Source organism: Lolium rigidum, chromosome 3, assembly GCF_022539505.1.
Source record: "Lolium rigidum isolate FL_2022 chromosome 3, APGP_CSIRO_Lrig_0.1, whole genome shotgun sequence".
Taxonomy (NCBI): Eukaryota; Viridiplantae; Streptophyta; class Magnoliopsida; order Poales; family Poaceae; genus Lolium; species Lolium rigidum.
The window spans coordinates 61,221,592-61,248,674 of NC_061510.1; the positions used below are offsets into that span (position 1 = coordinate 61,221,592).

At 49.6% G+C, this 27,083-nt stretch overlaps 2 protein-coding genes across 2 annotated transcripts; both read right to left on the bottom strand.

Moving 5' to 3' along the window:
• Window positions 1–2,938: 2,938 nt before the first annotated feature.
• Window positions 2,939–5,697, bottom strand: LOC124694902 (protein SOSEKI 2-like). Its single transcript, XM_047227826.1, has 5 exons — window positions 5,517–5,697; window positions 5,311–5,380; window positions 5,069–5,184; window positions 3,794–4,451; window positions 2,939–3,059 (listed from the first exon to the last, which is right to left on the bottom strand). Exons 1-5 carry the CDS (start codon window positions 5,692–5,694, stop codon window positions 2,939–2,941), a joined length of 1,143 nt encoding a protein of 380 aa, XP_047083782.1. The 5' UTR covers window positions 5,695–5,697.
• Window positions 5,698–19,222: 13,525 nt separating this feature from the next.
• On the bottom strand, window positions 19,223–24,323 carry LOC124701669 (NADH dehydrogenase [ubiquinone] 1 alpha subcomplex subunit 13-B). The gene is made up of 3 exons (XM_047233763.1): window positions 23,999–24,323; window positions 19,761–19,832; window positions 19,223–19,678 (listed from the first exon to the last, which is right to left on the bottom strand). Exons 1-3 carry the CDS (start codon window positions 24,211–24,213, stop codon window positions 19,534–19,536), a joined length of 432 nt encoding a protein of 143 aa, XP_047089719.1. The 5' UTR covers window positions 24,214–24,323; the 3' UTR covers window positions 19,223–19,533.
• Window positions 24,324–27,083: the final 2,760 nt, after the last annotated feature.

Sequence of the window (27,083 nt, forward strand, 5' to 3'; positions counted from 1 at the left end):
CAATGTCATTGACTTGATCAAGGAGCTTGCGGTTGATGCCACTTCTAATCTTGTCACGTGTGGAGGCATTGAGTTGACGGTTCTAGAATTCGGTGGAGGTCAACCGAGCGGGATCATGTGGCTCCCGGTATTCATGAACAATGATCTACCATAACTCCACACTGCAGCTGCGAATATGAGATTCCATAGCAGATTTCCAAAAAGGAAAGTGAGTTCGATCAAACTGGGGAACATTCCCACTATGGTTTATGTGAGGCATGGGTGACGTGTTTTTGGGATAGTCATGGTTGACTTCATGGAAACTTCCTTGAGAGGCCGAAGCCCCACTAGGATTCCCACTAGTCAAGTTCTTAAGCATGGCAGTCATCTCTGCCATTTGGCTTTGTAGGTCATCCTCCTTTTTCTTCTTCTCGGCATCATATGCCAAGAATCTAGATTTCATCTCTTTAACTAGAAAGGTTAGAGTCTTCATCTAGACCCTCGAATAGTTTATCCGTCTCACTCTTAAGGCGGTGAAGCCCTTAATAAGAGTCCAGACTCTGATACCAATTGAAAGTTCAGAGATGGTAAACCTAGAGTGGGGGTGAATAGGTTTCTACAAATTTTAATTCTTTCTTTGCAATATTAGGCTTTGCGGAATATAAAGGTGAGCCTAATGCAAACTAGGTGAAACAACCTATATGAGGATACAACTAACTCGAGCACGAAGGCTCTCACGAGCGATTAAATCACAAGTAAGGAGTTCGGTTAGAGATAGCTAGATAGCACGCGGAGACGAGGATGTATTCCCGTGTTCCCTTCCTTTGCAAGAAGGTGCGTCACGTTTGGAGGGGTGGAGGTCCCAGGAAGGATTCCCCACGCCACGAAGGCTCACCCTATTCTCCGGAGCCTATCCCACGAAGGAATAGCTCACTCACTTGTGGTAGACTTTGAGGTAGCCTCCAAACCTTCACAATCTTGTCAGGAGCAAATCCACAGCCCGGATGCTTCCGGACCACTCTTGCCCACCTAAACACTAGAGAGCAAGATTCTTGATGAATACAAGGGGGAATGAGATTTGGCTTGGTAGAACAGTAGATCGGGTCCTCCTCTATCGTTTCCCCCGAGGGATTTGAGTTTGGGTGGAGGAGGAGGGAGATCTGAGGCTTTTGGTGTTTCTAGCAATGAAGTATGAGAGACAGAACTCAAGAACAGCTTGTAGTGTAGTGCCTAACTTTTCAGAGGTAGGAGAAGGGCTATTTATAGTGTCACTTGAAATATGGCCGTTGGTCACTTGACACATCAGCTTTCTCCCGAGATTCCCGGTCAACCGGGCCATAGACCGGAGAGCCCGGCGCAGGGGCCAGTCGGACCGGGCTAGGGACCGGACCCGCCGGTCCAAACCGGGCGGCAGACCGGACCCCAACCGGAGCCTCGAAATGTCGCGCAGAACTCCCTCCGATTGCAGTCGGCGCGGAGCCCGGTCGGCGCCGGGACGCCCGGTCCGAGCCCGGTCGAGCCGGGCCGGGGACCGGACCCGTCGGTCCAAACCGGGCGGCGAGCCGGATCCCGACCGGGGGCACTTCGTGTCTTCCGGTGGGTCGCCCGGTTGGCATCGGCGTAGGAGCCGGTCGGCGCCGGAGCGCCGGCCGTGCGCCCGGTCGACCGGGCGGCAGGCCGGAGCCAGCCGGCGCACGGTCCGGTCCGGCCGGGTCTCTGACCGGATTCCTGCTGTAGACCCCTTTTTGATTGTTGTCGAAGTGGGGGGGGGGGTCTCCTTTAGACTTCTTGTTCCTTTGATACACCATTTATGCCTCTTTGGCTAATACCTGGGATTATCCTTACAAATATGTATTAGGCCAAATACTCTAGCACGGTGTCATTGTTACCAAAATAATGGTTAAGGGTAAAATACCCTTACAGCATGGTCGGCATCGGCGAAGAAAAAGAAGCCACACATCCGCGTCCAAGTCACCATCCCCCTGGCCCGCGGCCTATCCTACGAGTGCACGCAATGCGTCCTTGGGTGGACCGACGTCCACCTCCACAGTGGCTGGCGCTTTAGCCACCGAAGGGTGCCCATGCCTCCATTGACATGGCAGGGACATGAGCAGCGCCAGGAGATTACCCGACGAAGGGCCCTTCTGCCAGCAGATCTCCTCGTCAACCCGACATTTGGCTTTGAGTCACCAATTTGGGACTCGTTCGGCCACCTTGAAAGGGATTCGAAGCGCCGAGCGGTGTTCCTCGGCAACAACGGGTGCATCTACGCCGCTCTGCTCGCGCCGGTGAAGGAGGAGAAGTGGACGGAATAAGAGGAGGAGGAGCGAGACGACACCGAGGACTACTTCAACTACCTTGCGTACCTCGCGAAGAAGGCCAAGGAGGGCAAGCTGGACGAGATCCCCTGATACGAAAGGGCGTGGATGAGGAGATGGTACGTATGACTATTACGTTATCTACGACCCAAGGCAAACAGATCAAAATGAACATAAATTGTGTTCGAAATGTATGGGACGGCTGGAGATGCCGGAAGCGTTCCGCGGACTTGTAGTTTTTACCGAACACGACCCAGGAGAGGCCTACCAAATTGCTGACACACAGCGTCAAGAAGTACACACGCAGTAGTCACTTTCGAACAACGAGGCACTTACGTAGCGCCACAACTTCTACCAGTCCTTATCAACATACTACTCCGTCCATACATGATGCAAAATGACCTTCCTCCTTCCATACAGGATCCAAAATTAAGTGCTACGCGAGCCATCACTTGACAACGAAGAAATGGATCCATGGAACTACCTAAAAATTCTGGCTAAGCCTACTTCTGCTAAGCTCTCAGCACTGGACACGTCGCCCATTACAAGCACGTAGAGATGCTAATGTACTACTTGTACTCGAACAAGATGTTTAGATTCCAGCAAACTAATCTGGATAACCGAGGCGCCGGCCGGCCGCCCTATTTCTGCTGCTGCCTCTTCCTGCCCGGAATGCACCTTCCCCTCACCATCCCATCCTCCGGTATAGTCCGGTCGTCCGCTGCTTGCTCGCCGATCGCTCCGGCGCCGAGCCTGGAACTCCTGGAAATTAAGCACCCAAAAACATCATTATCAGCGTTTATTTTCAGAGCCTACACATACGACGACTAATATTCTGTCCTGATGAACAGTGACACAGTTGGGCTGCTCGATGAACGGCCGAACAGAGCGGGAGGTGGTCCGAGCATGAGCATCCACAGTGCACACTGCAACCACGACGCAAAGTCCACATGACAGCCTAAACATGCTACGGTGGTACAGCACACCGCCAACGAGAATCCATGGAAACAGTACCATCGAGTACGAATGGTACTTCCTCCGGCAATAATGCTCGTGCTATTGTACCGGTCTATGATCCTGGATGAACCGCTGGATCATGCAGCGTGCTTTGGCTTTGTTGGCGAGCGACGACATATATGCATGCATGCAAGCCTTTTCTTTTCATTTTTCCAGGACGAAGCAAGGACATGCATGCATGTTGGCCTTTTGACCTGCTGGTGTGACTCCTGTACTGTGATGGCTAGCAGTTGGCTACAGACCAAACTTCGTGGGCTACTACCTCTACATGACATGACCTAGTTATAATCGGCGACACATGTGTCCTGCAAACGATAGGCCTAATGTGATCAGAGGTACTCTAACTCGATGCATCTAAAATTTAGACAAAGAAGAGAGTACTTGGAACTTGAGGTACAACCGTACAAGCTTAATAAGGATAAACAGGGAGGAATTGCTGTGATAATCTTAAGACTGAAGAGATCTCCAATGTTAATTACCTCTCCTCGTTGTACGAGTTGGAGCGCTTGAGCGACGACGCCGGCAGCGGGGTGCCGCGGCCGCCGCTCTCCACGATGCTGCCGCTGAAGTACTCCTTCTCGTCCACCCGCATCTGCCCCAGCCGCCGCCTCAGCTCCCCGCCCTCCCCCTCCTCGTCCTCCTCATCCTCCTCCGCGCCGGCGCGCGACGAGAGGCGGCTCACCAGCCCGCAGCTCCGCCTCGGCTCGGCCCGCCCGCCGCCACACTTAGCCGAGCCGGCGGTGGCCGACCCGCACGCGATGAGCTGCAGGAGCATCGAGCCGGCCCGGTTCGGCTCCGCCTCCTCCCCCTCGCAGCGGCTCGCCTGCCGAGCCACCGGCGGCTTGTCGGAGGAGGTCGACGACGGCGGCGAGGTCTCCTCCACCGGCAGCTCCACGGGGTGGCCGCGGCTGGTGCGCACCGACACGGGCTTGCTGTCATGCCGGGCGAGACGGGCCGCGGCGACGCGCCGGTGGTAAGGGTACCCCAGCTGCTCCTCGTCCTCGGGCTCCTCCTCGCCGGCGTCGTCCCGGTACCCGTTTTCCACGTACTGCTTGTGGCTGTGCGCCGGCAACGCCAGCGGCGGCTTCGTCGGCGACCGGTCGGTCACGCGGAGGTGCTGGAACCGGTCTGCTGCAACTGTGGTTCAGCCAAACACAAAATTAAGATTACAAGATCGTCAAGCTGAACAGTTAACAGTGCGCATGCTAAATTCAGCTGATGCAGTGTGTTACTTTACTAGATACTGCTGCGCATCATTTAGATTTCGTTTCAGACGATACGTGCGATAGTGTGGTGCCACACTGCCAGTCCATACTGCTAATGCGCATGCTGCATTAAGCTCAGGGAGAAAACAGGACAAGGAATTGAAGCCTTGGGCTGCTGCTGCATGTTGGCTAATAAAGTCTTCGCGACTTACGATGCGACCGAGTGCAGAAAGGGAACGTGCAAGGTGCAGGAAGCTGTACTTCCTGCCCTCACCGGCTTTGGACCATTCATTTGAAAACGAGTTGACAATGAGAAAGGAGAGAGACATGAAAAGGCGCTCGTTTTTAATGGACAAGACGGCTGGTTTTTTCTAGGAAAAGAAGGAACAAAAAAATCAAGTTCTATCTCAAGTTAGGAAGATGAAAAATTTCAGCTAAAAAAAAGATAAAAACCTTACTTACATGCATCATGCAAGTCATGTTCATCCGTAATCTCAAGTTCTCAAGAAAAGTGACAGTAAGTTACAGAGAGTTGATAATGATGGTTACCGGAAGAACAGCCAGGGAATATCTCGGAGCCCTTGAGGACGTACTCCACGCCGTCCGAAGGGTAGATGACGTCGTTGTCCGAGAGGTCGTTCCACACGTAGCCGTTCTTGTAGTTCCTACAGATGCAAAACCATGTGTAAGTTGCAGCTTTCATCGTAAAAAAAAGTGCAAGTTGTACCAACTGTTCTAAAAATACATTGACGAAGACTCTCGGGTGTGAACGGCCAGGAAATGGGTAGTACCTCTTGCAAGACCATGAGAAGAGAGCAGGCATGCCTTTCCCCCTCAGCACCGTCAGCTTGTCCATCACATCTTCAGTTCACACCAAGAAGAAGGAGAAACCCATGAATCAGTCAGTGAATAGCGAGTAGATTTACCAAGCTTGTGGCCGACGGAGGTAGCAGATAGATGTAGCAACCATATATGCAATGCAGGCAAAGGCGGGTACCTTTGAGGCGAAGCGGCTGGTGGGGGTGCTGAGCGAGCTCCATGAAGTGCGGGTGCTCGAGCTGGCCGTTCCGGCAGAGGTAGTAGATGATCTGCACCCGCCGCATGGGCCTCGCCGGCGCCGACCTCGCCGGCGGGTACACTGGCCGGCCCCGCTCCGGGCTCGCCTCCGCCGTCATCCTGCCACTCACGTGATGCGGCAGCTTCCTCCCTTCCCCCATCGCCGCCTCCATTTCTCTCGCGAGGCCGGCCGGCGGCGGGCAAGCTAGCTCCTCTCAGTCAGTCTCGCCACTCTAGCTGGCTGCAAATGCCACTACTGCCGGAGGTAGTACGAGTCAGCAGCTTATATTACTACCGCGCGCGCGCTGGCTTGGTAGGCGTTGGCCGGGCCCCACGGGTTTTACTAGAGGAATGGAGGAGACGAGGAGGGAGAAGAAGGGATTTGAGGTCGTCATCATGCCACTATGATCGATCGATCGATGCGTGTGGCGTGGGAATGGAACATCCTAGTACCCAGCGCCCATGCTCTGCTCCTCTTTATAACGCACACACAGCAGCTACGAGCGCACAGCGTCACACTGTTATGCACGTCACCTCGCGCGCTTTGCGGTGCTAAAAAAGAGCCCAACCACTCGTCCGTGTATCTCGCCTTTGTTATTTACTCTCTCGGATGCATGGTAAAAAAATTCTCCAAAAAATAATCCTCCCACTTGGCAACATTTCAACTCACTTCGTTCAAAAAAAGATTTTCACCGTTGCCTAAATTGGAATGTATCTAGAAGTGTTTTAGTGTCCAAACACGTGCAAATTTATGCAAATTTATACAAATTTAAGATATCTTTTTTCAGAAGGAGGGAGTAATACTATATTTTTAACAAAGATTTAGAAATTAATACATCGAGCAACACGAAATCACGACTGTTGCTGCATGTACAAGTTTGATGAATGGGTGGCCATAATAGCGGTCGAGTTCCTGACCTAAACCTTCACACATCATCTAACTTCAGAGGCATCACCATGACGTCCACCGGCCAGCCAGGAGTCACAACCAATCCCATGCACGTGTCGATCATCACTCGTTCGCCGCCAAGAATGTGATGCACCATGCAGCCGAGACTCACCGTCGATGATGTGGCATATGCCACGACGCTCCACCCTGGCCACCTCGCGGGAGCACGTGGAAACCTACGCCCATAGCCGAAGCAATCCACCAGTCAATCCAACCGATATTGACTCCAAAGCATAGTTTTAAAAACCGGACCGGACCGCCGGTTGAACCGGAAAAAACCAGAACCAGACCCTGCACCGGTCTTTTTGGCGCACTAGACCGCTCGCACACCTGACCCAGTGAAAACCGGACGAACCGCGGCTCAACAGGCGGTTTTGGAAGAAAACCAGGAGCACTGAATCGCCGGTCCAACCAGTAGTAGCGTTACTTCGCGTGAAAAATTAAATGCATGAGGTAGGATTCGATCCTGTAACCTCCAGCAGAGCAGACACCCGCCCAGACCAATTGAGCTATAATTGTTTGATGACTTTAGAAGATAGCAGTTTATTTTATACATAGTTCACACGATAGGGGCTTTGCTTTTTTACGCCGCATAGCATACGTGCATGGTGCATGTTCTGTACGCTAGATTTGCTGCCTTTTAGCATTGCTGGATGCAAAAAATGAATTGCACGAGCGTGTGTTAGGTGCTTGGCTGTATTAGACATGGCAAAGTTGGTAAGTTGTCGACTACTTTATGAATTATTATAAAAATTTGCAAGTTTAAAATATATTTGTATACATAATTATTTATTTACTGCAGTATTTATAAGTAAAATATACTACTCTATATCTTAAAAAACCAGACAATGAACCGGTGAACCAGTGGTCCAACCGGTAAAAACCTGAACCGATAGCCTTACCGTTTCGGTCACCGGTCCGGTTTTTAAAACTATGCTCCAAAGATGATGCCTCGAAGGGGAGAGAAGCGACGTAGGCACGCTGCCATCATCCGATTCAGAAACTCCAAATCTGATATTTCCCTGGAGCACACTTTTTTTTCGACAAAGAGTATATTTTAATATCTCAATACCAATTACACCCAGTCCTGCAACAATGCATTGCCCTATTGGCAATACGGATACACAAAACCAAAGAAAGAAGAAGAAATATAATAAAAGAAAAGTCCCGTTACAGTGATCACTCCCTTGTAGCGCAGCATCACTAACACCACCGCCTCCAAGAAAGAAACAGTAAACAAGTGTCGTCATCGTCCAATCAAAGATCTTAGGTTTTTAACCTGGAGATGAAAGCCCTCGCTCACAAAATAATATCTTCAACAAGATCATTGCCAGGGACAACCAATTAAGGCACCTTGGATGTTCACCCTGAGAGGCCAGATTTTGAACTTCTCTTGTGCTGACGCCCCCACTTACGATGGCATTGCTTCAAGTAAAAAATCACCAAACCAATTTCATGTTGCCACAAAGACGGGGACCACCATAGCTAGTCCTGAGATCCCAACTTCAATGGCATTTTCTCAGCTGACTTAAACATGGACCGTCAAAGCGAGGTACATGATGGTAACATCCTGCAGAGCTTCGCAACGCTCCCTCTGAAACCAAACGGACAGCGAAAGACACGAGTGCGCACGACCGAATACCACCTGATCCAGCAATCTCAAGAATGGAATCGCCATGGAGTTCGCCAGCGGAGCCTTCCCGAACACGACACTCCAGCCAAATCGATGAGGACTCGCATCTTGCAGATCATCATCTTAGCGTGAGTTGCAACACCGGGACAACCACCATTATTCAAGGTCGTGCCAGTAGCCCCCACGCCACCAATTGATAACACAAGAGGCCACGAAGTGCCAGGATGCCGAGGTGGAGACTGGCGAGAACGCAGACGGCGGACAAGCCAACGCTATACATGGGGTCACCAACAAGCGAGATCGCTCAAGGGACGACCACAACCATCAGTAGGACAGCCAACCCCATTGGGCCCAGATCGGCCCGATCCGCTGCCGGTAGGTCAAGCACCGCCACCAACCATGGCGCGCTGCACTAGCCTCCCCTTCAAGCGCCCATCACCTCAACACCTCCTCCGCAGGGCCGTCGCAAGACATTCCCGACGCCGTGCCCCACCGCCTGGAGCACCACAGGACGCGACACCACACCGAAGAGCATGCCGCCCTTGGCAGGATGAGCGCCGCCACCGCCGCCTTTGTCGGCGGCAGCTAGGCAGTGGCGGGCATGGGGTCTCGAGGTGAAGGGGATGAGCGGCCTCCGGAGTCACCCAGGCGGAGATGACCCGAGAGGCAGATGCTCCCAAAGCACACGTAGAACAAAAAACCCTACAACACCTCCAACAAGATAATGGCGCTCAAAGACGTCGCCATAAAGAAATTCTAGCCAAGGATTAAACAAGCTTTCGCTGGCAGAATCGCACACGTCACCGAACGGCTCACGAAACCGTCCTCCATGTCATGTCCCACGGGGGCATCTGAATCGCCACCGTCAAGTAGCCGCGCAGAGCCTGAGCCGCAACGGTATTATCACCGCCATGATCTTGCTGCACTGCGGGGGGTGGGCCAATGATTCCAACATCTTTGCAATGTCGACGCTGGACCGTGCACACACTCTAACAATGATACCAGGCGTGTGCACGAGATCTGCGCCCTAGAGCCACGGCGGAGGAAAGCCCCGCCACCACCATCATCCCGTGCGCGGGTTTTACCTAGCGTCACTCTGACCACGGCGCGAAGATTGGCAGCGGCTGGTGAACCCTATATTGCGAGGATGGAGGGATGGCTGCTAACTACCTTCACTTTTTTACTTGATATGTGCACACCGAAAAAGCATAGCATAACTCCGGTTTTTTATTGTGAGACACTATGTTCCCGACGATACCGAGACGTCTGTGGTAACTTTACCAATATCAAAGACCCGCCAGATCAGTTTATTGTACTCGGTCTCTCTGGGTGATCATAGAGGTAGGTTCTACATGTATGCCTTCATAGTATGTACGTATTTGTAAGTGTCTGGTACTCTGTGTTTCGAAAAAAAAAAGGATATTGATTCATTTTTTCTAAACTATTTTGTCAAATCTTTAAAATTTTGGCTCTGATTAAACCTAAAATTCAGGATAATTATGAACAGAAGGAAATTAGGGTGCGAGAAAATTGGGCAGCGGGGCGCAGGGTGCCAGCAAGCAAGCATGCACCGCCACTGTCGGGCAATAAGTGCACCTGCCGCGGCGAGCAGTGTCAACCGCTGGGCGCGCGCGCGCGCGCCGGCCCCGGCCTGGGACCTCTGCCGCTGCCCCTGGAGCTACTTCCCCAGCGCAGCGCAGCGTCGAGAAAAAGCTTGGCACCGGGGCCCCATGGCACGGCGGGACGACCCCTCTCTTCGCGCAGGTCCTTGCCAAGGACTCCTTGGGTTGGGTTGGGATGGATCAACCGCTAATCGATCGCAGTTTGAAATTTGTTTGCGATGTGTAGTGGGCACTGGAAGGGATATTCACTTTGGCTTGTGTGAATCAACATTTCGAAGTGTTAAAAAATTCTAAACTAAAAAATTTCATGTACATCTACACATTTTATGTTTGTACACAAGTTTTCAAAAAAAAACTATAAAAATTTGTGGCTCCAGTAAAAAAGACAAATTTTGATGCTTTATACTACTGACTACGTACAGGACATTTTTTTGTTTTTTTTGTACACGCCACATAAAATGTTGTTTCTCCATAAAAACTTGTGCACTAACATAGAATATCACGATGTACAAAAAAAAATTATGTCAGAATTTTTTAACATTTTTAAAATTATTTTTTAATTATTTTGTATAATAGGAGCATTTGCTCCTATGAGCCAAAACGCCACCTACGCACTGGAACGCAATGTCCATATGTTGGCTTGTGCTGAGTGGGGTTGAAGCTTTTGGCGCGCAGTGTAACGGGGAGGCTTGGACGGTTGTTGTTCTCCACTCGCGGATAGATCAGCTTTAGCTTTGGTGGATCCAATGCATGCACGAGATCGATCGGGAGAAAAACAGACAGGTCATGCGTGCATGGAATGATCTCTGCCTGCAATATAATCCAAGCGCTCCGTCCATGGCTCCAATCGATCTTGGGTTTGCATTATCTGACCTTCTTTGGGTTTTGTTCGTTTGCTCTTGTACTGGTACAGGTGTGCACTTGCATCAGATTTAGGTTTGGATTCACAGGCTATTTCCGCTTCCAGCTTAAAGTTCATCACAGATAAGCGGCTCAGGTAGAGGATTAGAATAAGATATGGCCGCTTGCCTGCATTCGTGCAGACATTCACCAATGAGAGGGGCATGATCAGTACTGTGTGCCGTCAAGACCAAATTGGAGGATGACAGCCAAGTTATTTAGAGAAAAAAAACGGAGGCAAAAAATTTGCCTCATTTCTGAAAAATAGTTTGACAAAGCAAAGTATAAAAAAACATACTTAAGGAGAAATAGGAGGACAAGATCTGAACATGACGTACCAGAACTCCAAAGTACGACCCCCAACCCTAGCCCCCACCACACCCACTCCTCCCGCCGTCGCCGCCGATGGTGCCGCCGAGCAAAGCCCCGGTGGCGTGGTGGCGGCGGCGGGTCTTCCTCTGCTGCGCTAGGTAGTGCCCAACCTAGACTTCGCTCGGTGTACTGGGACGGCGTCGAGATGGTGGAGGCGACGTTGCATCGGAATAAGGATGCTTGAATACGATCCCCATCTCGGCAAGGCCACTTGTGGCGGCGCCAGCGAGCTGCTAGCCTGGTTTCCTCTTAGATCTGCGGATCGGGGGAGAGTGGATTCCCCGGGCACGGTCAAATTTCGACCCTGCCGTGGAGTTTGCGGAGTCTGTTCTGGAGTCGGAGGAGTGCTGATCCTGTTGCCTTCTCCTCGGCCGGCCGTGGTGGCGAGGGAGAGGAAGGAGATGGCACCAATGTCTTCCTTTTTAGGGTTTGTGTTCTTCTGGTGGTTTGCAGCGTTCACGTTTTGCAGTTTCTTCCGGCCGGCCTTGGTGGCTAGGGGAGGAGGCGATTCGACGTGTCGATGCCAAAATCGGCCAGATGGTTGAGCGTTCTGCTGGTGGGCGAAATACCCTTCTTCCTCCTTGTCGGTATGATTTGCTACTGCTGTTCTTCTTCGTCCTCGGCGCTGATGCTGGAGGGAGTTCCTGGTTTTCCCGGGAGGATGGTCCGGCCGCGGTGCTGGATCGGTCGGTTGACTCGAGTTCCCTTCCTTTCGGAAGGGACACTTTTCGCGGTACTCAAAGCCAAAGATGGCGACGGCTGCTGCAGGCGTGTTGGATTGGTGTCCATGCCTTCTCGGTGCTTGTGTCAAGGAAGGAGGAAGCAGCGTGGTGGCAATTGTACAGTGGTCGAAGATGATGACCTGCTTGCACTTTTTGAGTTCTTTCTGCTGCAAGGGTCTTCTCTTAAGTTTATGGGATGATGACACAGGGCTCCAGAGATCTTCATGGGTTATGGTGGTCTTAGGGTGCTCTAGGTGTTCTTGCTCCTTTGTGTTTGTTTATCTCTGTGCTTGTATGGGTCAACAACTTTGTATCTTTTCGTGATATGAATGTAGAGAAATTCTCAAAAAAGATCTGAACATGACGTCTTGGCCTGTGAACAAGATCTAAACACGGCTGTGATACGTCTCAAACGTATCTATAATTTCTTGTGTTTCATGCTAGTTTTATGATAATACTCACATGTTTTATATACACTTTATATCATTTTTATGCATTTTCCGGTACTAACCTATTAACAAGATGCCGAACCGCCAGTTCCTGTTTTCTGCTGTTTTTGGTTTCAGAAATCCTACACAGGAAGTATTCTCGGAATTGGACGAAACAAAAGCCCACGGCCCTATTTTCCACGGAGGATTCCAGAACACCGAAGAACAGTCGGAGGCGGCCACCAGGGGGCCACCCCATAGGGCGGCGCGGCCCAGCCCCCTGGCGCGCCCAGGTGTGGGGAGGCCACCCCCTGGCTCCTCCGACGCTGCCTCTTCGCCTATATAATCCTTCGTATCGGAAAACCCTAGCACCGAGAGCCATGATACGAGAAAAGTTACTGAGACGCCGCCGCCGTCAACCCCATCTCGGGGGGTTCTGAAGATCACCTCCGGCACCCTGCCGGAGAGGGGAATCATCACCGGAGGGCTCTACATCACCATGCCCGCCTCCGGACTGATGCGCGAGTAGTTCATCCTTGGACTATAGGTTCATAGCAGTAGCTAGATGGTTATCTTCTCCTATTGTGCCATCATGTTTAGATCTTGTGAGCTACCTATCATGATCAAGATCATCTATTTGTAATGCTACATGTTGTGTTTGTTGGGATCCGATGAATATGGAATACTATGTCAAGTTGATTATCGATCTATCATATATGTGTTGTTTGCATGCTCTTCGTTGCTAGTAGAGGCTCTGGCCAAGTTGATACTTGTAACTCCAAGAGGGGGTATTTATGCTAGATAGTGGGTTCATGCCTCCATTGAATCTGGGACAGTGACAGAAAGTTCTAAGGTTGTGGATGTGCTGTTACCACTAGGGATAAAACATCAATGCTTTGTCTAAGGATATTTGTATTGTTTACATTACGCACAGTACTTAATGCAATTGTGTGTTGTTTGCAACTTAATACTGGAAGGGGTGCGGATGCTAACCCGAAGGTGGACTTTGTAGGCATAGATGCATGCTGGATAGCGGTCTATGTTCTTTGTCGTAATGCCCTAAGTAAATCTCATAGTAGTCATCATGATATGTATGTGCATTGTTATGCCCTCTTTATTTGTCAATTGCCCAACTGTAATTTGTTCACCCAACATGTTATTTATCTTATTGGAGAGACACCACTAGTGAACTGTAGACCCCGGTCCATTCTTTTACATCTAAAATACAACCTACTGCAATCATTGTTCTCTGTTGTTCTTTGCAAGCAAACATCATTCTTCACACCATACGTTTAATCCTTTGTCTACAGCAAGCCGGTGAGATTGACAACCTCACTGTTAAGTTGGGGCAAAGTATCTTGATTGTGTTGTGCAGGTTCCACGTTGGCGCCGGAATCCCTGGTGTTGCGCCGCACTACACTCTTTCACCAACAACCTTCACGTGGCCTTCATCTTCTACTGGTTCGATAACCTTGGTTTCTTACTGAGGGAAAACTCGCTGTTGTACGCATCACACCTTCCTCTTGGGGTTCCCAACGGACGTGTGCTTCACGCGTCATCAGGCTGCTCCTCCCCGCCTTCCCGCGCTGCTCGTCCGTCCTTTTTGGCCCTGGATCTCCGGCGGTCGGTGGGTGGACCGGAGGTGGCGCTAACCGGGGGAAAGCCTTGGCCGACGATGGCGGCCACGATGTCAATGACGCTGCGCGCCGTTCTCTTCTTCAAGCCGACTTCGAGGTTTGTTTCCCCTCTCCCCCTTTCCTGACTGTCTCGAGTGAAAACCCAAAGCTTCGGCTTGGGCAGCGGCGGCGCTCCGGCGTCGTACCCTTCTTGAAGACGCTGCCTTGAGATAACGGATCTGGTGGTTGAGCTCGGCGATGGTTGGTGGTAGCTTGTAGGTCGGCGCTGGTTGGTGGTAGCTTGTAGCGGGTGCGGTGGTTGGTCATGTGCTCGCAAGGCTCGGCTTTGGGAAAGCTTTGGCGACTCTTGGTCTGGCCCGGTGGCACTAGCCCTTTCTCACCGTGTGTTCAATGGCGACCTGCCTGGCAGTTTGCGTCTCAGTATGGTGGTTGGTGCCGTGGGTGGTGGTGTGGTCTGTGGGTGACGGCGTTGAGGCGGTAGTGCCCGGAATCTTCCTCCTGGCAACGTGTGTGTCATTGGTCATGCATGCTTAGGGGAGTTGCTCCACCTCTTGACGGGTGCGGCACCTCTCGATCCGAGTGGAAAAGCAGGGTACTTTCTTTGGAGGTGGACGATGCCACTGCGACACGGCTCGCCTCCCTGAGGTTGACAAGGGCATGAGGTCCTCATTGGTGTGCACCTTCACCAACTCTACTTCTGTTTCGGTTGGATCACGGAGCTGGACGAAGGCCTTGGTGAAGAAGTTGTGCTTCTTTTCATCCTTTTCTTGTTTTCGATGTGTGTAAGCTGCCTTTCAGCATTGTGTAATATTAATTTAACGCAGAGCTAAAGCCTTACCTTTAAAAAAAATATAGGAGGACAGCGAAGTGGTGTGCACAATTAAAACTGCACCGAGCAAATTGAAGCCTACACTGCAATTTATACTTCTGATGGCCAGTACTGCTCCGATTTATCTCGAGCAGTAGGCATTCTGATAGCATCTTCGTCTCTCGTAAGACTTAAGAACCAAAATTTATATCTTGGCCCGTCAACGACGCCGACGCTCGCGTAAGTACAGGATTGACATCAATGGGTGTTAGTCATTTTACGCCAGATGTGCACGCCACATGTACCTATCTTAAGAAAGGAGTAGACCTCTCCAGCGTCAGTAATTGTAGTACTGTAGTATACACCCCATGTTCAGCAGCTCTGTCATACTCCAGACAGGCAAGTTGACATGCTTACATGCCTCCTCGATCTGGACTTCTAGAGCAACTATAACTAACTGCCTTCCATGAGAAAAATATTAAGGAATTCTGACAATCACCATTCCTACTGTTGGACATGTGTTCCTGAGCTGCCAGTTCGCGAAATACAGACGATGAACAAGGGCATCGCATACCCCTTCTTCTGTATACATCCACACATAAATTCGATGAAGATGAGCTAGCAGCTTTCCATGGATTATGCCATGCACAAATTCTGGAAACAAAAAGTGAATAGTGGCAGGCTGCAGAAGGCGATCTTGAAGCAACAACGCATATATAGCACCATAGGCAGGGGCTGGACCTGGAGTCCTGAACATGGACGATGTCACGAGGAGGAGAAGGAAATGAATGTGGGGTGGAGTACGTGCACCGATGACCAATAATGGCGGCTACGTGCACGCCCACAGGCTACAGTGCACGAGGAGGAACATCTAGGAAGAGCATGAGCAGATTGCCTCTGTCTACGTATGTAGAGGAGGTGCAGCCCCTTGTTTCTGAATTCTGATGCAGAGGCGTCGCCGCCTAGTCTATCGAGGATGAAATGTAGAGGGGAAACAGTGGATCCTCATTAACTTCATTGCCATTCTCTGGCCCTGCTGCATGATGCTTTGCTTGGGGTACCTGATCGTGACATTGCGCCCACTTGTGTCTCTCTGAACCCTCCAAATTAGCTAGCCTAGCATCCTGTTTGTTGTACTGGTCGACTGGTGGTCTATGGTGTTCCCACTGATCATGGTGAGATCAATTATCCCATCCATGGCTGTGTAATGTAGTGTTGTAAACCGTAGTACTCCCACCAAGTTGAAGAGAGCATTGGTTTGGAGTTCGGACACTGGTAGGACAGTTGTTTGTAGGAATTTAATCTGGAAATGGTAATCCATCTGAAACAACATGGAATGCTAGCAACTCTTGGAACGAAGCCTTTGTACTCTGCTAATCTACTGACGAACGAAGCGATCACGCAGGAGGAAAAAAGCTAAGGGCATCTCCAGCGGCGCGACGCAAACGGACGCTGAGCGACCGTTTGTGTCCGCCGTGACCGAAAATGCATCGTGTACCACCTCCAGCGGCGCGACGCAAAGTGACCGGGCGCTCGCAGAGACGCAAACCTGACCCAAATATGCGCTAGGTTTGTGTCTCGGCGGACGCCGCGCGGACGCGCAAAGTGTCCGCTCGGTCCTCGCACGGGCCCGCCCGCGCGCGGCACAACCGCTTCGTCTTCCGCAGCATTACTTCCGGGCGGCGCGCTGCAGCCTTCGCAGGGCCGCGTTAATGGCATGCCTCGGCTTCCGCGAGCGTGCGCAGCTAGTAGACGTTGCACTGGCAGGCCATTGAAGGCGATATGGCGTCGGAGCTTTTTAAATGGACGCTGCCGGCGTCCATTTTGACGACCAAACCATTGCCAAATCCCCCAGTATCCACCCCACCGACGCCATGGGAAAGAAATGCTGGCCGTTCCGCAAGACGAAGAACGACCAGGAGGCAAGCGGCTCGCGTTCCGGCAAGAAGGCAAGGGTCGGCCGGCACGTCCGCGTTGAGCTCGCGCGGCAGCTATGGGAGGAAAACCGGCTCGTGCCATGGCCGGACGCGAACTTGCCGGGAGGGCCGGTACTCGAACTCGCGGCGCGTGCCGGTCCCCCCCCCCCGTGCCGCACGAGGGCCGAGAGTCAAGCCGGCAATTCGACCCATGGGTACGTCCGCCCATGGGCACCCGACCCAAATGGGTAGGGTATGGGTCCCGATGTTCGTCCATGGAAATAACCTATGGGCAACCCGATTAGTCGTGGGTCGGGCATGGGTATCAGTCTATGCCCACGGGTTGCCCGATGGGTCACCCGATTAATATTACTAATTAAAATAATTGCATAATTTTATATGGTACGTAAGCTATGATACACATACATTATACATGTAGACAATATACATCATTTACACACAAAGCTCTTTTATCTAGACACCAAACATGTGCATATTAGTACTACTTTCGGTCACAAAGCCATGAACGGGAATACACCACTCTTTGTCCTGGCATCCCAACAATGTGCCGATGTGTTCTAGATATTTGGTTGCGTCAAACTCTCCATTTTTTGTACCCGATGGGTTGCCCGATAGGGTCGGGTTGCCCGATGGGTTTGGGCATGGGTCTCGTTCCTTACCCATGGGTAGAGTCGTGGGTCACAGGTGTGCCCGATAAGGGTGATGGGCATGGGTCTAGTTTAGGTCGACCCGACCAAACCCGACCCATTGCCAGCTTTAGCCGAGAGCGGCGGGACGAGGTGCGCTGCCGCCGGCAGATCTTGCCGCCGGATCTGCGGGAGGATGAGGCGTACGCGCTGAACTCCTACAACTGGATTTCATTCGGGACGTGGGAGTTCGACGCGCGCCGCCGCGCTGGCTACCTCGGCGACGTGGACTTCTTCGACCGAGAGATCGCCGAAGAAGAAGAAGAGAACGACGCCGAGGACGCGGACGACGAGGAGGACGTGACGAGGACGTCCACATGGTCGACTACGACCACGACGACGGCGGGCCGGCGTGGGATCCGGAGACCCAGCCGCCGGACCTTTCCGAGGATGAGGCCATTGCCATGGCACTGGTCAACAGCACGCGCAGACGAGCTCAACGAGCTCGCTTTGTGGGAGGGGCTCGCAATCCAGCCGCGGGAGTCGGCGCTCGCGCAGGGAGGCCGGCGACTCCTCCGGCTACGCCGACGCGTTCCAACGACCGCGCTCCGCCCGCTCGCTCCGGCGTGGGATCCCCGGCCACGCCCTCCCGCCCATGCGGCGGTACCTCCTCCACCGCCGGCGTACGAGCTTCCATGGCCGACGCCGGAGTTCATTAACTCGTCGGCCGACGACGACCGCAGAGGCAGCAGCAACTTTTAGCACGCCTTTATGGCTTTTTTATGTTTTTTTTTAACGTAAATTATGGTTGCATGAATGAAAAAAAAAATTTATGCGTCGCGCCGCTGGAGCCACCCCGACGCAAACGGACGCCCGGACGATTTCGACCATTTCGGCCGACGCAAACGGACACGACGCGTCCGTTTCGACGTCCGAAATGCGTCGCGCCGCTGGAGATGCCCTAATAGAAACATAAAAACCAGACATGAGAAAATGGCGTGTCTACTTTATTTGGTCTGTGAGCTCAGAAACGTCTTATCTACTGCGGCCATCTCATGCTGCCTGCTGCTGCACTTACATATAGACTGTTGCAACGGTGCAGCGGGAAGGCTGACGCGGTGCCGCAGGGCCCAGAAGAAGAAACCAAGCCAGAATAGTATAGTAGAGTACTGGGAAGAAGAAGAAGAAGAAGAAGAGGCACGAGAAGCCAAGGCCACCAGATTTAATAGAAGGAGGAGCTGCAGTACTCATAACTGCGTGTCTGCGACTCTGGTGGTGGCTTGCATTTACGCAGCTCGTGTCAGGCCAGGCAAAAGACAAGAGGAAGCCTTCACTTCTCTGGCTTTGGCAATGGCGATGTGTTGGCGTCCACGGCCATGGACGACCAAGCTAGGGCAGAAGGACCTACAGGACCCGTCGATCGATCGGCCATATCTCTCTTCGGATCTTGTGCTTCTGCACGCCTGTAACAAGTTTGACACCGCAAGCAGCAAATGTTGGGTCTCACGGGCGACGGGGTCAGCAGGATCAGCTGCAACAATGGCTGGCTATGTGCGTGGCATAGTAGCTGATGACTTGCTGCTGCGAGCATGGATGGACGTCGAACAGCGTCGTCGTCGTGGTCAACGGTGCGGCGTGCAACACGTAGCCGACCCTAGTGGCATAGTGGAAGCAGGGGCATGTCGATTCTTGCACAGCAGCCATCTCTATGAAGATGATCCTCGCACAGTACTACCAGACGATGTGTCGAGGAGACCATGCTTGCTCGAGTTGGCATCAGCTCATTCTGTTCCAGGCCATCCAAAGCTCACCGAGGATGTCCAAGGACCAAGGGAATATGATCGGGAACGAACAATATGCAGCTAGAAAACAAAGGTTTTGCAATAAACATTGTACTGTGCAGTCACATGAAGATGAACACGGGTTTCTTGAGTCGTCTACCAAACAAATGTGCTTCAATGGCGATCATACAATCCATGTTTCTATTAACACAAAGACATCACTCAGGTTGAATTTCAGAGAAACGACACCAATTTTTCCTGGCATGTCGATATACCCATGTTTTCCGCAGATACAGAAACAAAGATCAAGGGCAAAATAGTTATAGCCGTAAGATTACAAAAGCAGCATACTTAAAAAAAACAGATAATTCATATAGGACCAAAGTCGGCTTGGTATATCCAATTATTAGCCAGCCAAATTTCGTCAATATAAGAAATACACGACAAGTGCTCAGGAGTGGACTCCACGTAGCAAATTTTGGGGTATCCAGGTCTAAAAGCCTTATTCATGCCTTCAAGACATGATGTTACCCACCATGTGCTTTACCAGACCTCGGGACGCAGCTCACCGGTTGCAGGAGGCATCCATTTCCCAGAATTGTACACACTTTCGCCAACTTTCCACCCAGGAACATTTTTCATGATCCTCGCTTCCTCTTCAAGATACTTCTTCCATTCCTTCACAAATCTACAACAGGAGTATCAAAGGCCTTATGCATTATGCAGATGATATAAGGTGAAAACCAATGGCTTACGGTAACAAGTTTTACCTTTCATCCTCTTCAGCTTGGAGCATTGGCAGTATAGCACTACGTGCAGCGATTTTCTCTTCCTTCAGTGCACTGCACATACAGAATTCCACACCATTAAACTATAAGATAAGCATAACATGCACAGCATTCAGGACTTGTGAAGCTAAAGGATAGATAGATATATAATATAACATGGATGTGACAATATAGAATAAGAACTGCAGAGCTATAAAGCATGAACAGAAAACAAGGACTGTGGCTGGTTTCAGTATAAAATGGAGTGGAAACAACTAAAATTTGTATTGTGTTGATAAAATGATGCACAAGTTTATAAAAACAAAATTTTAATGGCAAATACAGAACGAAGATCCATAGCAGGAAGGAACGTTAGGCACCACTTTTGTCTGTCAAAGTTTGTCCATCATGAAAAACTGAATGTTTCGATAGATTGGACGATTGTCATTAGACCACTGTATTAACCAAAAATCTATTTTCTCATCTGACCCTAGTAGTAGAAGTAATCGGATTATTGCCTGGACTACAACCGCCTAAAGTGCACCCTTAACTGACAATACCAGTACTTGACCCTACCGTACCCACGCTGACCAAGGGTCAAGAGAGAGAGCAACAATGACATTGGTGAAGGCATAAGGTGAGCTTGGACCTGTACAGAGATACCCTGTGAGGTGTCAACACCATGAGGTTGCGAGGTGCAGTTACATGTCTTCAGAAAAGGGATCCCAGGGAGAGGATTCCCTGAGTGGACTGATGGTCTGGTAGGGAGTAGTTTGATTATGCTGGGCGGAGGACTTCAAGAATTTTGTCAATGGCTGCTCACCAGATAGTGAAGATGAAGGGCTCTGACATCTGGTTTACCAACTGACATGAGAGAGTCAGACCCATCCGACCCGCTGCAACATGATGTGAAAACCACGAAACGAAGGGGCAAAGGGGGTAAAGTGACTGTTTTGGGAGTTGAAGGCTGTATTTTAGGCAGTTACGGAATTTTAGGTCAGACTAGGACTCACTCAATAGTTCATCGGTTAGATATGGGTTACTCTTCTACAATAGTTACCACTAAAGCCATCTCTGCTAAAATTTCGAACTCATACATCTTACCTACAACACAGGTGACTTTAAAACTCTGTGCCAGGGTGCTGAAGGGGTGCTATTTCCCGGAAACCGATTTCCTTTCTGCGGTGAAACCTAGGGCATCCTCGTATACCTGGCGATCAATTCTGTTTGGTCGAGACCTACTGGTACAAGGGATCGGATGGGTTGTTGGTAATGGGGAAAGGATCAGTATTTTGAATAATAGCTGGATCCCAGGATACCATTCTGGTACATTTACCACTTTACAGAATCTGCACAAGGGTACCGACAAAGTGAAGTTTCTGTTGAACAACAGTGCAGATAAATCAAGTTACAGAATCTGCACGAGGGTGTCAACAAGTGAAGTTTCTGTTGAACAACAGTGCAGATGAATGGGATATGGACAGAGTTCACGAGTACTTTCCAGAGCCCATGGCGAATTTGATCCAGCAGATTCCGATCAGCAACTTTGGACGCGAGGATTTCGTCTCATGGCCACAAGCTAGACTGGGCATTTACACAGGCCGATCTGCATATAATATGGCCATGACTGCGAAGCTCTTCTCAAAGCGGTGTGCAAAAGGACACAGCGATAGTTTTGATCTGGCTAGCAAAGAGAAGAGCTGGAAAGCGATTTGGGCGGTAAATTCACCCAATAAAGATAGTGCTGTGGCGAATGGCCCATGACTGCCTCCCAACTGGTTTTCAACTTCAGTATCGCAAAATACCTGCAGACGACCAGTGTTTGTTTTGTGGGCGGTCGGAGAGAGTGGAGCACTTCTTCTTGTTCTGCCCTTTTGCTCGAACAGTTTGGGATGTGGTGAAGGAACATGTTCAGGTCAAGCTCAATAGAAGCTTGTTTTCGGATATGAAACAGTGGGTATTTGAGTTCCTGGACAAAGCATCTCCTATACAAGCAACAACAATGGTGGTCAGGTGTTGGCATCTGTGGGAAGCTTGAAACGATGCCAGGAACTGACATGACCGACTGCAACCAGCACGGGTAGCTAACAAGATCACGACCTATGTTGAACAATATTGTACAGTATTGCTTCAAGGCATCGTCGGCAAACAGGTGTGATTCCTCCTCACATCCACGATGGATTCCACCACCAGCCAGTCTGGTTTGTGTGAACATTTACGCTGTTGTGTTCAAGCCGAGAATCAGATGGGTCTGCGAGTGGTGGTGCGAGACCACTTATGTACCTTCAAATTTGCCTGCAGTGAAGGGATAGATGGCATCACCTTCCCTGAACTTGTAGAGGTTACGACTGTGAGGAGAGCTCTGGTGCTCGCAAGGGATCAGGGATTCAAACATATTGTCCTGGCATCACACTATCTCACTCTGATTCAGAAGATCTCAGCTCCGGCGAAGGATTGATCCATGCATGGTGGGCTGTGTGGTAGGTGACATAAAAAATCTAGCCTCAGAGTTTTCAATCTGCTCGTTCACGCATGTTGGATGGAAAGTGAATGTCGCGACGCATAATTTAGCTCGTAGTAGTGAGCCTTCTATTTGTAATCTCTCTTTTGATGTTATCCTGGAGTGTATTTGGGAAGTACTTTGTACTGATGTTGAGCAATCAATAAAGCGCCGCAATTCTCCCAAAAATGGTGACTTTAAATATATCGCCAAGTGTGTGTATGTGTGTGGTGGAGCGCATGGCAGGTTCATGAGGGGGACATGACAGACACAGTGTTTATAACAAAGGTGGATGGCCTCAGCGAGAGAGGGAGAAGGAGAGGGCTTGGCTATTGATGTACAATGGAAGTGGAAGAGTATTCTGGGTTTTTAGATTATATATCTAAAGGCCCAGTGAAAGATGGCTACTTCTTACTTCTTTAGAGAAAAAGGAGTACCTATGCCAATGACAGAGCCATAATTGTAACTACGATGATTTTGTGACTTGATGTATGCAGTATGCTACAACATTGACCATTATTCAGCTGTTCATGTGCCTATGATGTGCAAAGGATGTGCAGCAAAAAGTGGTGCTTTCAAATTCACAGAAATACACAATACGTATGCACAAAATGTTGTACATTATCACTAGAACCCATCCATCATAATTTTCACATACGAACCAATAATCATGCTCAAATTGGTCGCTGAGCTATAGATTTGGTGATATAGAGGTAAGAATTGTGAACTTGAAGTATTCCCAGTTTTAGCTAACTAGACGTTACAGTAGGTTGAGTGACATAAACTTGGAGCAGTTGCAAAGGAATATAGTAGCATATTAATTGTAATGTAACACATCCATTTACATATGAACCTAAAAATGACTCTTGTGTGATTTGAGACAAGATCCCAAGAGGCAAATAGTTTCTTCGGCATAGGATACATCTAAATGATGTCATGAGCCTACAACTAACCTGCCCAACACCAAAAAACACCAGAGGCACAATGTTTTACAGGATGTTCACTCTGCGTTCCATCGACAAAATCTCTAAAAATTCCATCGAAGATTGTTAATCATCAGCAGTGTATTGCTTTGGCCAAATTTTACAGAAAATAATGTTCCAATATAGTAACACACCGAGTCAAAATGGTACTCATGCGCTTTGAGATTTTTTTAAAAAAAATCAATTGAAGGTCACTTAGTTTCTTCAGCGTACGGAATACGTATAAATAAGGTCATCAGCCTACACGATACCACCATGCAGGCACATTGTTTTACAGAAAATTTAGTCTGTGCTACATCGAGAAAATATCAAACTGTTAAAATGCCGTGAAAGATTGTAAATCGACAACATTCCATTAGTTTGGTGAAATTTTACAGAAATGGCATTCCATTACGATCAGCAATTCAAGATGACATTCCTACGCTTTGATACCAAAACAAAAATCAGTTGGAGACCACTTAGTTTTTTTTTTGGCGTATGGAATGTATCTCCTGCTAATGCAAGTTCTTGCTAGATGCTACTACTGCCATTACTATATTGGTGTATCTTTGTTCACAAATGATATCTAATTATCAAACTAAATCATTTTTTTGAGATCAAACCAGCTGCATCAACGCATAGCGGTAGGCAAGGCGAGCAGTCATGGAAGATCGATACGTGACCAGTGGCCATTCGGATGGAATCGGTGGCTGGCGGGCAACAGCAAGAGATACGAATTTAGAACATACAGCAAATACATGGGAATGGCACAAACTTACCGGCGGACCTTGTTCCCCTTCCCGACCTGGTACATGCCCCATGAGAAGGCGCCGAAGGTGGTGAGGAAGATGGCCCAGGCGCTGGGCCCCGTGGTGGGGATGCGGCGCGCGTAGCGCACGGGCGCGAACCCGCCCGGCGGCGGCCCGTCCTGCAGCAGCGGCATGTCCTTGACGCTGGCCATCCCGGGCTTGTTCCGCACCAACGCCTCCGTCATCTTGGCTCCGATCCGGTAGCCTCGCCACCAGCGCGGAAGCGAGAACCTGCGGATCTGGAGCTCCGGCGATCGGGGGTGCGGCTGTCGCTAGGGTTAGTAGCGGATGGGAGACGACGGTGCGAATTGGGGGAGCTTGGTGGGAGGAATGGACGAGGCTGTGACTGTGTGAGAGGGTGGGTGGGTAGTGCGTAAATTCGTTGCTCTTCAGGGTCTTTTCTGCAAGACTTGTGCGTAGGAGGCCGCTTATGGGCTTTGGGTTACGTATGGCCAGCCTGGGCCAGGCGTATGGCCCAGTTCCCTTTTTGGGTAAACACTATCTAACGGAGTCCGATGGAAGTGTATTCATCGGACGGACTGGTTGCCGTTGATCAATACTCCATCGCACGGTAGTACGGTACCAGGTTGCTTCTCACGTAAAAAAAAGAGGCCCACGAACATCGCATGATGCCATCTGCACTCAGGATTATAGCTTCTACTAGTCATGTTACTTCTTCCCCAAATCCTCTCCACCAACCCCCGAAGATGTTTTCCCTGCCGAGCCGCCATTGTTCTCACGAACGAGTTGCGCCCTTCAATCTCGCGCGTGACCTGCTGCTCCACTTGGATTGACATCTGTGCCCACGCCGGCACACGCATGCCAATCCGCAAATCATCGTTCGGGCACCCCTCATTGCCGGCTGTCGTGGCAGTGGTTCAGACGTTTAGTCTGGAGCCGGCCAGCTTTGATTGTTCCCTTTGCAGATCAGCAGCGGGCGGGAGACCTCTTCCAATCGATCAGTGGCGGCACAATTCCGTGGCACTATTCCGCTCAGTAGCTACCACACCTTGTGCCCCAACTTCGCCAGGCTCAACATCAACCATCCTGCCAGAGTTCGCCCGACCGGTGTGTTGGCCATATCATGTTCGGGATTGCAGGTATGCCATAATTTTGGATAGTATAATCCAAGCTTCGTTTGTTTCTGCTATATGCTTAATCCAAGCTTCGTTTGTTTCTGCTATATGCTTCTACTGAATATGAGTTTTGCTTCATACATGCAGATCATGATTCATTGTGTCTATTTATATGATTCTATTCTATACAAAAAAAAGAACTCTGGAAATGCTTCATACATGCAGATCATGATCCATTGTGTCTATTTATCTTTCTTTTTTAGATATGGGAGCATTGCCCCAGCCTCTGCGTCAATAGATGCACACGGATTTCTTTATTTAAAACGAGTACGAGTTTACAGAGTATCCATTATTACAATCAAGGAGAAGCTAAGGTTGACACATGAATCAACCACAAGAAAATGCAACACGTGGAAAAGCTATACATTTGCTATTCTATCAGCATGTTGCTATCCAGTAGCCTGGAAAAAGAAGTTCTGAGCATCCGGTTGCATCCAGTAACCATATCCTGCCGCTGGTCCGACAGGAGAAGAAAAACCCATTGTTGGATCCATTGACCAGCGCGTCGGATAACCTGCAAAAAATTAGTCCCAGTATGTTTGTTAAAAATGATACTCCCTCCGTTCCTTTCTATAGTGCCTATTGTTTTTTGGCACGGAAATTAGCGCAAGCAAATTTATTGACACAAAACCCCCAGCGCTATTTGAGAGAAAAAAGGAAACCGGAAACAGATCGGAGACGTGATCTCGCTCCCTACGCGCGGCCTACTCCTTCCTAATCTCACGTGGTCCGTATTTGCTATTTCCTTAACCGTACGCGTGCGTGATCTACTCCTTCCTAATCTCACGTCTAGATTTTCTCTACGTGATTGCATACCAGATTTTGTCAACGTGAACATATTCTTTCCAGATTTTCTGGACGGAAACAAATCGGTGGAAGGGGTTATTTGCAAAAAAACACAGCTTTCCTCTTATATTCTGAAACAATTGCGAAAAAACAATAGGCATTACAGAAAGGAACGAAGGGAGTATCATTCCTGGTCCTCCAAATGATATCATTGTGTCTATTTAGCATCATGATCATGCTTTATACATGCAGATGCATGGTCGTTGGCTGCATGGTGGTAGCACGACAAGGAGCTAGCCCAATACATGCCGTTGTCACTTGTCAGTCATGCTACTGAACCTTGTGATGGCAATTGTCATGCTACTAAACCTTGTAATGGCACCGGTGATGCTACGGAACCCGGGAATGGCGAAGGTTGCATCGCCACGAACCGCGTTAGTTTCCCAACGGCATCGTTTGGCAAGAGATCATAGATATACAAACATGGTGCATCATTTCCAGTTCAGGGCAAGGCGTCGATGGATCAAAGTACACCGAGCTCACGCGTCTTTGCTTGGTTGTTCGACCGCTGCGAGGACGACGGCCGGTTTCTATGTAAACATAGATCATGCAGGCAATTGTAATCCTCTATGTATCAAGCAATAGTGGGAACAATGGAAAATCTATATTGTTATACATGGAAGCAGGTTCTCAAGTCGACAGGAGCTATTTTTAATTGCTTTGAAACATTGCCTAATTTGTTTGAATCACGTGTAAATTACCGGTGATGATTATACTGATCTTGACCAGAAAACCCCCTTTTTTTTGTATGGAAGCAATTTTGTTGTAGATGGAAGCAATATTGTAATGCTTATGAATCAAGTACAACTGTACAAGTACAAGTAACCCTTACATAATACATATTTACGTTAAGCTGAAACAGGACCTGGGAGCAAGTTTTTTGTTGTAGACAAATTGTTCTTCAGAAGGAAGCAAAGTATATAAATAGGAAGCAAATCCTCCGGTGTATGAACACGATTTTTGAAGCAAATTTTGGTTGCCTAGGAAGCTAATTTGACTAACATTATATCCTTCATATGGAAGAAAAATATATGAATATTCATGTTAAGCTGGAGCAAGGAAACAAAATCATG